The sequence below is a fragment of the Ctenopharyngodon idella genome, chromosome 2 (genome assembly GCF_019924925.1).
Source record: "Ctenopharyngodon idella isolate HZGC_01 chromosome 2, HZGC01, whole genome shotgun sequence".
NCBI lineage: Eukaryota > Metazoa > Chordata > Actinopteri > Cypriniformes > Xenocyprididae > Ctenopharyngodon > Ctenopharyngodon idella.
In genome coordinates this window covers 40477551-40491953 of record NC_067221.1, presented here as the reverse complement: position 1 = coordinate 40491953, position 14403 = coordinate 40477551, and the positions used below count along the sequence as shown (strand labels likewise).

Sequence of the window (14403 nt, the reverse complement as noted above, 5' to 3'; positions counted from 1 at the left end):
ACAGATCATAAATTCATTTGTCATTTGAGGAATTTTGAAGGACTGAAGTTGTTTCATTCTCAGCAGTAGGTGGCACTAAAATGCTTTGAAATACATTCTTAGTATTTCAAGGATTTAGTGTTTTAGTAGGCCTATATATTTAGGTGTAATTTTTGGTGAAGTTCACATCTTTTTACTTGTTTCACTAAAATTGTAGTCTGAAAATACAGCAAAACTTATTAAAAAGACTTGGAGGCCAAATAATCTGCCAAAACATGTTTGTGAGGATTGAGGCTGTAGTAATTATAATCAGCACAATATACAGCAGGCCCTCAGAAGTAAAAGTGTACAAATTTGTGCGTGTGTATGTGTGTCGCGTTTGACCAAATGCTTCCAAAACCATCTTCATTAAGAGATTAAAAGTTTAGAGTAAAGGTCTGGGATTGTCTACTCTAATTGTATGGCTTTTAAGAAGAATAGAAGTCAATGAGAGGTTCATCATGCAACAGGAAGTTTGCGTATGTCTTTTCTTGATCTAACTTTTATGTAATGCAGTTATCGTCAATACTCATAACTGTCGGGCGTTGTTTAATGATCAGAGTTTGTCCACTCAGCAGAGTGTGTGGACTCAGATTGCTGTGTGATTCAATTTGACATCGTTCTGTTGCTTCCACCTGCAGTTCATTATATCCTGCCAGTTCATTTAGGTATTAAATGCATGTGTATCTCCTGACTCTATCAAAGAGATGAAAGTTTTTCCACTGTGTCACGACAACCTGAATGTAAATTGACCAGACCAGAGATAAGATTGTGTACTTTCAGAGGAAAACAGAAACAAATACAGCCTTCATTAAGATCAGTGAGGCCCTGTGGTCGGAGTGAAAGGGTATGTTCACAAAGCTATTTTTTGCAGTATGCAGCATGTGTACCATGCATAGTATGTGGGACGTCCAAAATTGCATACTTCCCCATAGAACATACTTTTTTACATGCTCACAAAGTATTTATTAAAAATACATGTAAGTACCTAATCAATATGTGGTTTCAGACACAGCCCAAGACTGCTGGTCAAATGTTTATTTCTGAGATGATAATTGGATAATTGGATTTTAGTACCTGTATTATTTTTGTGCTTATCATTATATGTTCACATTCAAAGCAGATTTTAGTAGTTCAGGTATGTTGATATATTAACATTGCAATAACTTTTTTACCCAGCCAGCTTTATTTAAGGGGCCATTTACACGACAATGGCGTTTTGGGGGCCTGAAAACGTGGGTAAGTGTCATAAAAAAGCAACATTTTTAACAAAAAAGCTGAGAAAAACGTGTTTTTGTCAAAGACTTGTCTCAGAACTATGATCAAATCATAGATGGAGTTGATCGAGTCTGCGTCTGAAATCGCATACTCTCTTGAGTAGGTACTTATTTTGAATAAGTAATTACTTCACAACCGCTAAAAAAGTACATTACAGTATAAATATGTGTAGTATGAATATAATCTGACACTTCATCTGCCATGTTGTCATGATCATGTGACCTACCAGCATCAGTTGTGTCACTTCACTGCCATTCACTGGATCGACTTTCATTCGGTAACGCTTTGATTTATATACTGTTTAATCTTTGATGATCACGTTATTTTACACATGCTTTTATCACTTGTTTTTTCTTCTTCTTTGCCTGTGTTTTGATCCTCCAGAGATTCAGTAATCTTTCAGAAGATGCATAATAGCACCCCCCTACCGTATTACAGTGAAAACGTGGATTGCCGGAAACTTACGTTAATGGCGGGGAAAGAGTTAATTAAATATATTTACAGTTATGAAATCTATACAGGCACTAATCTGTCATCCCATAATGCCTGAAATGGCATTTATCAATATATTATCTAATGTTTGTGCATTAATCTCTTTATTATTCACAGTAACAGTATCTTAAAAGACATATGTCTGCCTTTCTTATTGAGCCTGTGATGGACAAACTTTGAAGCTTAAAAGCCTCAGTCGGCTCTCGAATGCTAATTCTAATTGTACAGATGGCTAAAGAGTGTTTAATAATGCAGAGCTTTAAAGGTTGATGGTCATTCATGGTTAAGAGGTTATCAGTGTTTTAGGGCTCTAATGAGGATGATGATGCTCTGAAGAAAGTGATACCTGGAACACCACGCCTAATGTACAGCTGTGCGGACTGCAGTACATAAGAGCGCTTCTGTTAGGTGACATCACAGTTATACAGTAGAAGGCATGCCGTGATTGGATGATCATATGGACACACAGAGTCTTGGTCATTCCAGAGGAATCCATTATTGATATTCCAATCTGTATTGTTTTTTACTAGCTCATTTTGTTTTACATGAAGTGTGTAAAACTTGTTGCCATGATGCTATAGAGTGTTAAATGTGGTTGCTAAAGTGTTGTTTTTATTAATATTTTGAATTAATTTTTATAGTAACGCTTTACAATAAGGTCTCATTTGTGAACATTCCTGCATTAAAGAGGACCTATAATGCCCCTTTTCACAAGATGTAATACAAGTCTCTGGTGTCCCCAGAATGTGTCTGTGAAGTTTCAGCTCAAAATACCCCACAGATCATTTATTATAGCTTGTCAAATTTGCCCCTATTTGGGTGTGAGAAAAAACACGCCGTTTTTGTGTGTGTCTCTTTAAATGCAAATGAGCTGCTGCTCCCGGCCCCCTTTCCAGAAGAGGGCAGAGCTTTAACAGCTCACGCTTCGGTTGCTCAACAACAACAAAGCTGGAGAATCTCACGCAGCCAAAATGAGGATTGTCAGTAACAGTGTTCAGCCTTACATTGTTCAAATCAGAGTCAAACACTGATGGAGAGACTCAGGAAGAAGTTACAACTTTTAGAATGAAACTGGACGTTTCTGAATGGTTAGTGGATAAATTTATGTAGTTGCTGTGGAGTTGATTCAACTCATCCACTAGCATGAGCCGTCATGTTAATCTTTTGTGCAAATCCAGCATTGAATTGACCCACGTTTGTGAAGCAGTCCGACGTAAAATGACGGCATGACAACAACACTCTACTACAACAACTCTTCCTCTTCTCTAAAGCAGCCCAACATGGCCTCACCCCCTTTGTTGTGTGTTCTCGGGGGCGGGGTTTAAGTAAATTTTAGGGTTAGTGATGTCACCAACCCAGGAAGAAGCTCGTTGTAGTCCCTACCAGCCATTTGTTGTAGTTCTTAAACAGCCAATTCTTTAAAAGAAAATATCTCCCTTTGCATTGAACTTTGAGCGTCGTAACTTTGCAGATGTTGTTTATGCTCAAACAGCAACATTACACACTAACTAAAGTTAAAAAAGTGAAATCATAATCAAGGACCCCTTTAATTCATTTCAGTTTTATCTAGTTGTAATGCACCTTTGATTCACGCAAATTTGTTAACCTTATATAAATGGCTCTTAATGGATGTCGTAAGTCAGGAGCTGTGCATGTGGATCTATGCCAGTAACAAATACTTTAGCTTTATGATATATTCCTGTGATTGTAGAAAGTTTGTTTACGGTCGATGCTAAGCAAAAGAGCCACTGACGTCGTTTTATGATCAAAACATCAATCAGGATGCAGGCTTTTTTTTTGTTTTTTTTTTTTTGATGGACAATCAAGCAAACGTTTGCTGAGCATTAAACGAGATCTGTGTAATCAATCACGTTTATGTTTATGCATAATTGAAATGTCGGTGGATAATCGAGATGATCTCTACTCGTGTTTTTGTCTGGACGTGCATCAGAAAAGACATTTCTTTTATTTTAACTCATCATCTCTGATGAATTATGGATAGGAGGCGAATGTTTCCTGACATCTGTTCGTCATGGAGTCTCCACTTTTAAAGAACAATCGTAAAAACTATAGATATTGATCAATAGCTTCCTTTCGCTGGGTATTGATTAGCTGTGAGCCACTTAGACGTGATTGTTGTTCTTTTGCTTCACTTTGAAGCAGGAGAGATGCTTGTGTCAAACTGGTTTGTTGAGTCAACGTTGTGAAATTCTCTGGAGATCAAAGAAATGCTGATATATTCCTTAATGCTTCCATCATAACACTTACATTTCATGAAGCTTTGATGCACATTTTTGGGGGGTTAAGAAATTATTACTTTAATTCAGCAAGGGTGTATTAAATTGATTAAAAGTGACAGTAAAGACATTAATAATGTTACAAAAGATTCTATTTCAAATAAATGTTGTTCTTTTGAACTTTCTATTCATCAATGAATCCTGAAAAAACGTATTGCAGTTTCCACAAAAATATGAAGCAGCACAACATAATAATAATAAATGTTTCTTGAGCAGCAAATTATCATATTAGAATGATTTCTGGAGGATCATGTGACACTGAAGACTGGAGTAATGATGCTGAAAATTCAGCTTTGATCACAGGAACAAATGACATTTTACAATAAATAACAATAAAAAAAACTGTTATTTGAAATAATATTTCACAATATTGCTGTTTTTTCTGTATTTTTGATCAAATATAATACAGTATAAACAGTAATTTTTGTCAAATATTATTTCCGTACTATACATAAAATATCTGTTTTCTATTTGAATATATTTTAAAATGTAATATATTCCTGATGGCAAAACTGGAAGCTTGTTTCTGCCACGGGATAAAATAAAGAATGTAATTTATCACACAATTCTGGCTTTTTTTTCTCATAAAATCTCGTAATTCAGACTTTGTAACTTGCAATATGCAACCTTGATAAGTATCAAAGTATAAAAGACTTTTTTCAAAAAATTTACAACCCTAAACTTTTAAACAATATTCATAATAGATATTTGAACATACACAAATAAATGGTCCAGTTAAAGTAGGAACAAACAGGTTTTACACCGATGAAGAACCTTTTTTTTTTTTTTTTTTTTTTTACTCTGATCTGAAGAACCTGCTAAAAACCCATGAAAATTAATTTCCAAAGAACTGTTTTGCAACACAAGAACTGTAGCCAAAAGTTGTTTTTGATAAAAATTATTAAAGGGTTAGTTCACCCAAAAATGAAAATTCTGTCATTAATTACTCACCCTCATGTCGTTCCACACCCGTAAGACGCTCCGAACCACTGATTCCAAACAAAAGATTCATAAAGCTTCGAAGCTTCATGAAGCAGTGTTTAAAATGTTGTTTTTTTGGGTGCACAAAAAATATTCTTGTCACTTCATAACATTAAGGTTGAACCACTCTAGTCACATGAACTGTTTTAAATATGTCTTTAGTAGCTTTCTGGGCAGTGAAAATATTAATTATCTTGCTGTCAATGCAGGTCTCACTGAGCCATCGGATTTTATCAAAAATATCTTAATTTGTGTTCTGAAGATGAATGAAGGTCTTACGGGTGTAGAACGACATGAGGGTGAGTAATTAATGACAGAATTTTCATTTTTGGGTGAACTAACCCTTTAAAGGACAAACATTATGTAATGCTCATCACCGACTTGCATCACAAAACGGATGCAGTTTGACAAGAAGACCTTTTACAGGTAAGCACTTTCATATTTGCCAATACACATGATTATGATTCACTCTGAATTAAAAAGTGACTTAATTTTATGTTTCTTCATTCTTCCCATTGTAAGGATGTGTGGAGTTTGTAGTGTCAAACATGATGGAGTGATATCTTGAACACACAGTCCAGGAGCGCGAAACACTGAGGATTTTCCACAGAAAACATTGCAAAACCAGCTCATGGTGTTTGCTTCATTGTCTTGTGTGCTTCAACATGAAGGTACTGCTGGTTTAAATATTTAGGCCTAATATTTCATCTCTAAATGTTCATCTGTGTGTTTATGTAAAAAGGCTAATAAATGTGTTTGCAGACCGCTAAGTATATGGATTATAGACATTATTCTATTATTAGCTACTTATGAAAGCCAAGGAATTAAACATCCAGGAAGTTTTATCCGGTGTAAGTGCTTTGTGTTAAAATTTTGATGCCATCCTGAGGCTGAGTTGATGTACAGTTTTTAAAGAGCATAAGAGACCTGCTCTCAGATCTCCTATAATCAACACCATTAATGAACAAACACAATGTCAGACAAATGGATTATTGATGCCTCACCTGCAGCATTAGATCACTGACTGCCAGCTTGCATGAGGAGGGAAAAGCAGGGTTGTTTGGCACAGCTTTAATAGTCAGTTTTGGGGAAAGTTACTTTTAAGTAATGCATTGCAATATTGCTTTACTGCCTAAACAAGTAACTAATTGTGTTACTTTATTACTTTTTATGGAAAGTAGTGTGTTATTTTTTCTCATCTGGGCTGGGCTTGCTTGCTTGTTTTTTAATAACAAAAAAAGTTTTATTTTTGGCAAATGTTAAAGCCCTTTCACACCAACAGGGAAATGCAAATTCACACCTGTACAGTAGAGGGCGCAGCTCAAACAAACCTTTCAGCTGTGCTGCCATTCTGGATTGCAGAAAAAGAAAGTTCAACACTCTAACTTCAGCAATACAAACAACAAAATGAAATGCAAATGTGATGTTTATCTAAAGTCATTTTTGCTTATTAGTATGGTTGAATTGAATCATCGAAGGTCAGCAGCAAAGACATTGGTTAAAAAAGTGAGATTAAATACATAAAGTATATTTGTGTAATCAAGAGAGAAACTCGTAATCTAGAACGCAAATGGAAACAAACTCATTTAGAGGTCTTTAGAATTGCGTGGAAAGACAGCACTTCCCGCTATAAAAAGGCTCTAAAAGCATTTCCGCAAACTAACCAATAAAAAATAACCAAAACAGTCCAAGGTTTTTGTTTAGTACAGTGGCTATGTTAACAAATAAACAGACATCACCTGAACTGAATATTCCATTACAGTTTGGTAGTAATGACTTTCTGAATTTCTTCACTGAGAAAATTGAAAGCATCAGGAATACAATTGTAAATGTACAACCTTTGACAGCATTATATGATTCAGCCTCAATTATCGCTCCTCATGAACAATTGCAGAGCTTTACAACTCTAGGACAGGAAGAGCTAAATAAACTAAACCAACAACATGTTTATTAGATCCAGTACCCACTAAACTACTGAAAGAGCTGTTACCTGAAGCAGAAGAGCCTCTTCTCAATATTCCCAAGACCATTTAAGCTGGCAGTTATTAAGCCTCTCATTAAGAAACCACAATTAGATCCAAATGAGCTGGCAAATTACAGACCCATTTCAAATCTTCCATTTATGTCTAAAATACTGCTCCTTCCTGCAAAAAAAAAAAAAAATATATATATGAAAAATGTCAGTCAGGATTCAGGCCTCATCATAGCACAGAAACTACGCTCATTAAAAATTACAAATGACTTCCAGCTTCTGGCCAAGGCTTTATCTCAATACTATAGTTTTACTTGATCTCAGTGCTGTGTTTGACACTATAGATCATAAAATACTCTTAGATCGACTACAAAATGACACTGCTATTCAGGGACAGGTATTATGGTGGTTAAGATTGTACCTATCAGACCGTCACCATTTTGTCTATTTAAACGGGGAAAAATCTAAGATAATGTCAGTAAATTATGGAGTGCCACAAGGATCTGTGTTAGGCCCTCTATTATTTTCAATATACTGTATATGCTGCCACTTGGTAACATTATTAGAAAACATGGAATTAGTTTCCACTGCTATGCTGATGATATTCACTTATATATTTCATCACGACCAGATCTAAATTATCTAAGTTGACAGAGCGTGTTAAAGATATAAAATATTGGATGACCTGTAATTTTCTTCTATTAAATTCAGATAAGACTGAGGTATTACTTATTGGACCAAAAACCTGGACACAGAATCTCTTAGAATATAATCTGCATTTAGATGGATGCACTGTTATCCTCTACAGTAAAAGAGAAACCTGGGTGTTATATTAGACAGCAACTTGTCTTTCGAAAGTCATACTTCATATGCCACAAAAACAGCCTTCTTCCACCTCAGAAACATCGCTAAGCTATGGAACATGTTATCTGTTTCTGATGCAGAAAAGTTAGTTCTACCAGAAAGACTCGGGAGGCAAGATAACGTAACAATGTAATTTATTAACAACCAGGAAGGTACAAAATGAGATAAAGTTCTTTGGTGTAGGCCCTGTCCGTAGCACACATCCTAAGGGTTGTAGGCTCTGCATATCCTGCCTGGAGATTAAGGCAGGGGCGTAGCCGACCCCCTGGGAGGTATGGACAGGGACCATCCTGATGGTGGTGGGGAGGATGAAGGTGGAGGTTGGCGTCAACATCTGCGAACTCAGATACTTGTAAGTACCGATGCTTTATACCCCAAGTGTTAGATAATGATTTGTTAGATCTAAACTGATGAATGACCTAATATTAGAGTCTTCCCGGCAGAACTTACGCTAGAGCTTTCATTTCATGCATTCATGACATCTAGACTAGATTACTGTAATGCATTACTAGCTGGTTGTCCTGCATCATCAATAAACAAGCTACAGTTTGTCCAAGATGCAGCTGCTAGAGTGCTTACATGGTCAAGAAAATATTATCATATAACACCAATTTTATCATCTCTACAATTAAGTTCCATATCAAATACAAAGTGCCGCTACTGACCTATAAGGTCCTAAATGGTTTAGCCCTGTGTATTTAACCGATCTTCTATCGCCCTACAATCCTTCACACTCTTTAAGGTCACATAACTCTGGACTTCTGGTTGTGCCTAGATTAAAGATGCATCTCAAGCATTCACATAATGCATCTCATAACCTTGTACTCCAGTTATATCATATCAAATGCACATGATTATCTTTGCTTAATGTTATGAACAGCTAATGTTAGTTTTTGTTTGCTTTTCTGTTTTATCTCGGGATGCCCATCCCAAGGTAACCAGAGTCTACGCCAGAATTGGATCCAGCCTCTTATGAAGACTTCAGATGCTTCAACACATATGAAGAGATGACTCGATAGGACTCCAACTCCTGCGAGGACTTCAGATGACACAAACTCTGAAAAAACATGCGTCTATGCTAAATTTTCTATATATTGTAATCACAACATGTAATAATTACTTCAATGAGTTCATTGTTTCTGCCTCAAAGTAATACATTATGTTAGCTAACTGTGTGACTTGTATATGTACATTCCTAAAAAAAATACGTTTTTTGGACTCAGTCACCTCTAATAACAGATCACTCTAAATTTGAATGTAGATGCATGCATTTTCTGTAAAGCTACTTTGAAACTATATGTATTGTGAAAAGTACTATACAATAAACGTGAATTGAATTAATTTAACATATATATTGCAGGTTTGTGTAATATTCTGAGTTTGCATTTCACTGTTTTTATTCATTTTGAGGAATACTGAGTCGGTTGTGCAAGTGAGATGAGTAAATGCATACTCGCACTGAGTCTAGAACTACAATAATCATCATGTTCACACAGCACCTCTGCACTTACTCCTGATTTCTCTCAACATGGGCACAGAAGAGCTGTCAGTCAATACATAACTTGCCTTACTTATTTGAAAAAGTAATTCAAGATGTTTTGTTGTAAATTTAAAAGCAATGCATTACTTTACTAGTTACTTGAAAAAAAGTCATCTGATTACGTAACCTGTGTTACTTATAATGCGTTACCCCCTACACTGTTAATAGTGTTGATCATCTCTGGTGGAGTAGACATCAGAGGAATCCAACCCAAACTAGGTGCAAAAGAAAGCTGCTTTGCTATAGTTCTTTGGTTAAAAAAAATAAAATAAATAAATAGTACAGTCTTAAAAGACTAGAAGGAAGCAGCCAACAGCTACGCTAATTATTTTCCATTTGCTTTTCTGTTTTATCTCGGGATGCCCATCCCAAGGTAACTAGAGACTATGCCAGCTCCAGTTTGGATCCAGCCTCTTATGAAGACTTCAGATGCCTCCACCCCTGTGAAGACATGACTCAAAAGTGAGACTTCAATTGTTATTTAGTCCAGTAGTCCATTATTTTCTTATTTTCTTGATTAGTGATCTACTGTAGAAACACAATCTGAAATGTTTCTTCTTCATTTTGTCATTAATTTGTCTGAAATCATAAAATGTTCTGCTTCTTTCCAGTTTTGAATGATAAATTCTACTAGAGTTTTTGGACTATTTTTAAGGCACAAAATTGGCACAAAATTTATTCATTTATTTATTTATTTTTAAATGGTTTTTCAGTGTTTTTAAAAAATTGTCTCTTCTGCTCACCAAAGCTTAAATTATTTGATTAAAAATAAAGTATAAACAGTAATATTGTCAAATATTATTTCTGTACACTATAAAAAATTATTTTCCTGATTTATCACAACATTTTTTCTTTTGTCAAATCAACTTAGATAATGTAGATGTAGTTCAGATAACATAATATTTTGAGTTTCTGTTGATTAAACCAATCGCCCTTATTGTACTATTTTATTGAACTAAAATTTTTAATTTCAATGAACTCAAAATTTTAAGGCAACCAACTAAGTTACTTTTTTAAGTTAAACCAACAATTCTTTTTTACTGTGTACACTACTATATGTAAAATACCTGTTTTATATTTGAATATATTCTAAAATGTATATTTATTTCTGATGGCAAAACTGGAAGCTTGTTAAAAAATGAATTCTGACTTTTTTTTCTCAGAATTGCGAGTTTATCTCGTAGTTCGGACTTTATAACTCGCAATTGCACTGAGGAAACTCAAAGGAATCCTTAAATCTGAGGAAGAAAAGTCACAATTGTGAGATAAAAAGTTGTGATTATTTTTTTTTATTTTTAAGTTGCCATTCAAAGCTGAATTTTCAGCATCATTACTCCAGTCTTCAGTGTCACATGATCCTTCAGAAATCATTCTAATATGTTGATTTGCTGCTCAAGAAACATTTCTGATTATCAATGTTGAAAACACTTGTGCTGCTTCATATTTTTATTGAAACCTTGATACTTTTTTTTTTTTTTTTAGGATTCTTTGAGAAAATAACAGCATTTATTTGAAATGGATTTTTTTTTTTTTGTAACATTATACATATTTTTACTGTATTTTTTTATTTAATGCATCCTTGCTTAATAAGAATATTAATTTCTTTTAAAATAATAATAATAAAAAAATCTTACTGACCCCAAACATTTTAGAACAGGAGTTGTATATGGGCAACTCTGCTCAACCAAACAAAGTTTAGGACTGAAGTATAAGATAATTGAAACCTTTTGCTCCTAAAGTTTATTATTTTTTCCCCCTCCTGTCATTAACTTCTAATTAACTTTTTTAACCATGTGCAATTATAAACATGGAAAGAGAACCAATGAAGTATTAATATCTGATGATGTTGCAGTCCTTTTTCATGACAGCTTTATATGCATTTTTTTGCATAGTAAAATAAATCAAATAATTTTGTCAGATAAATACCTTAACCAAGTTTAGTGTTTTTGTCTTCCTTCACATTTAACTTTTTTTTTTCTTTTTTTTTTTATATATATATATAAAACATTTTCCTCATATTTTGATGGTTCAATCAAACTTGTAAGGTCATTAAAAACAAATATTCCCTCCGGACATCACTTTTGGCCACTACTGTATAGGTGCTATCAATCCATATATTCGACAGGTTCATATTATATCCTAGTGGACTTAGTCAGCTAAAAAAGTGTGCATGACCGTGATAAAATCTTTTCTAGAAGCCTTGTTGTAATGATGATGAGTTCCTAGTAAAACAGCAATCACACGGAGCGTCCCGCAGGGGCCACATGACCCTCCTCCTGCAGCCTCTCATTGGATCCGTGCTGGATCACTTATGAACGGGCGTTTGTCTTTGACCGGAATGCCTGTGGCTTTCAGAGCAGCTGTGTGGAGATAGAAGTGAGGAAGTCAACCTGACCGCCTTCAATATGAGCGCGTAAAAGTGACTCTGGGGCGATTAAGGAACAGTTTATGATCTTAGAGAATTATAATCAGTGCCACAGGATACGAAGTAACTTTTCCCCCTAGGATACACGCGTTTTTTGGACGCATCCCGCGCGCGCACTAGCGCAGACGCGCCGCTGGAGAGCCGGATGACCGCTGCGCGCTCCGAGAAAACCAGGACAAAAACACATCTTCATGTCAGCATAAGTTAGGTGAATAACTTTCACCCACTCGAGAAAGCACTTTTAACGCGTTTTATTTCTACAAAGGGAGTCCTTAACTGGAAGTTTCCACCTCGTGTCTACCGGGACTCATGCAGGACGCATGGAGGATCCAGAGTAACGGTGCTCGAAGGATACCGTCCTGTCCCGGATCCAGGACATCTGACTGCTGGATGCTGCGGTTTGCCCTTCACATTTGAGCGATGGCTTCTGAGGTTGTGTGTGGTCTGATCTTCAGAGTGCTGTTGCCAGTGTGTCTGGCGGCAGGTGAGTGTCTCTATCAACGCTTTATTTCACTGTCTAATCCTGTTCGGTAGGTCTAGCGATGCGGAGAAGCGCAATGTCTCCGTTACGCAGCAGGTGCGGGTGATCCTGCAGCTCTTCATCTGTGAAAAACCGTTTGAATTGAGTAAAAAGTGCTAACTTATGAATTAAAGGGGGAAAAAATAAGTTTGTATGTGCAGAAAGGAACGCAGTACATCATTAGTATTGTATGCCATTTCTTAATTTTCTGATCTTGTCCATTTTTATAAAATCACATACACTGTAAAAAATTATTTTCATGATTTGTTATCGCAACATTTTTTCTTTTGTCAAATTGACTTAGATAATCAATGTGGTTCAGATAACATAATATTTTGAGTTTCTTTTGATTAAACCAATCGCCTTCATTGTATTAACTCAAATTTTTAATTTCAGTGAACTCAAAATTTAAGGCAACCAGGTAACTTACTTTTTTGAGTTAAACCAACAATTCTTTTTTTACTGTTTACTAACAGATTTACTGTAAAAATGATATGATCAGTAAATCATGGCAACATTTGTTACATTACTTTAACTCGTCGAACACATCTAAGCAATTTCAACTTTTTTATAAGTTATATGAGATTCAACTTGATTTTTTAAGTCAGTTTAATATAATTTAAGTTGAAATGACTTGTACAGCCAAATTGATTACTTAATTTAAGGCAGCAACTGAACTTGGTATACTGTAAAAAATTATTTTCATGATTTGTTATCACAACATTTTTCTTTTGTCAAATCAACTTCAATAATTAATGTGGTTCAGATAACATAATATTTTGAGTTTCTGTTGATTAAATCAATCGCCTTTATTGTATTAACTCAAATTTTTAATTTCAATGAACTCAAAATTTCAAGGCAACCAACTAACTTACTTTAAGTTAAACCAACAATTCTTTTTTTACTGTGTAGAAATTATTTTTGTAAAATGTTGCAGTACTACTCTGTGTATGTTAATATACAAAGTAAGTGTTAAAAAATGTAGTTTTTTTTAGCCCAAGTACATAAAAGTGTCTGAGATGACAGACTGGGGCTAGTTGTCACATTTTTAATATAGTGAATATTTTTATAGTGGGTTTATTTTTTTAAATGGCATTTTTTCTTCTGTGACATCTTCAACAACATATCTGCATTTAAAATCTATTGTTGGCTATTTAAGGGGTTTTCTGTAAACAGTAATACAGTTATAAATCACCTAACAATGAAAGGCAAATGTTTAAAAGGTGTTAAATCATTGTTTTTGGCTCAGAAAATATAATTAATGAGTTGATGAAATTGCAGTTTTTTGCGGATGTAAATCATAAAATGTCTATTTATGGGAGCGCTTGAAACCAACATATAAAACCCCTGTTAGCGAAAACAACCATTTAAAACCTGATAGTTATTGACTACAACAAATCTTTATGTGCAATTCTATTTTCCCAATGCATTATTTTATTTAAGTGAGATTTTGGCTCTGAGTGTAATGGCGTTTTACGATAGTTAACTAATTCTCTGGTTGCTCCTTTAAATGTTTTAATGTCCATTTTGTTTTAAGAGAGGAATGCTAGACAGCTTTATGCATGAACTTTCTGTTAATGTCATCTAATGTAAAACATACCGGGCTAAATGATTATTAATCCATCTAATTAATCCCTGTTTGACTTCATCTATATTTTCCTGTCGTTTTACTCGTTGCTGGTTAATTGTTCTGTGGGGTGTATCTGATAATGAGTTGTCATCATAGATTATTGACAGCGAAACCCCTCAGAGTGTTTTAAAGAGACATTCGACACCATTGACTTCTGCATAAAACATATGAAATGTTTGTTTTATTTATTTGAACATTTTGATTGATTCCATTTAAGCTTGTGTAGGGTCCTTTATAGTGGTCATTATTTAGACATTTTCACATTTTCCCCCCTAACTGTATTATTAATCTTTAGACACCCGCTCTAAAATGTCTCCCTATCACTTTTCAAATCATCCCTGTCTGTATGTTCTTGACAGATGGGACTCGTGCATAGATTGTGTTAT

General features: G+C 34.8%; 1 protein-coding gene across 3 annotated transcripts in view; it reads left to right on the top strand.

Moving 5' to 3' along the window:
- Positions 1 to 11778: 11778 nt before the first annotated feature.
- Positions 11779 to 14403, top strand: part of LOC127523379 (piezo-type mechanosensitive ion channel component 2) — a 102700-nt gene continuing 100075 nt past the window's right edge. For all 3 annotated transcript variants that reach the window (XM_051914020.1, XM_051914029.1, XM_051914011.1), the window contains exon 1: positions 11779 to 12351. In XM_051914020.1, coding sequence (XP_051769980.1) covers positions 12288 to 12351 — 64 coding nt within the window. In that variant the 5' untranslated portion in view covers positions 11779 to 12287. The remainder of the gene's footprint in view (positions 12352 to 14403) is intronic.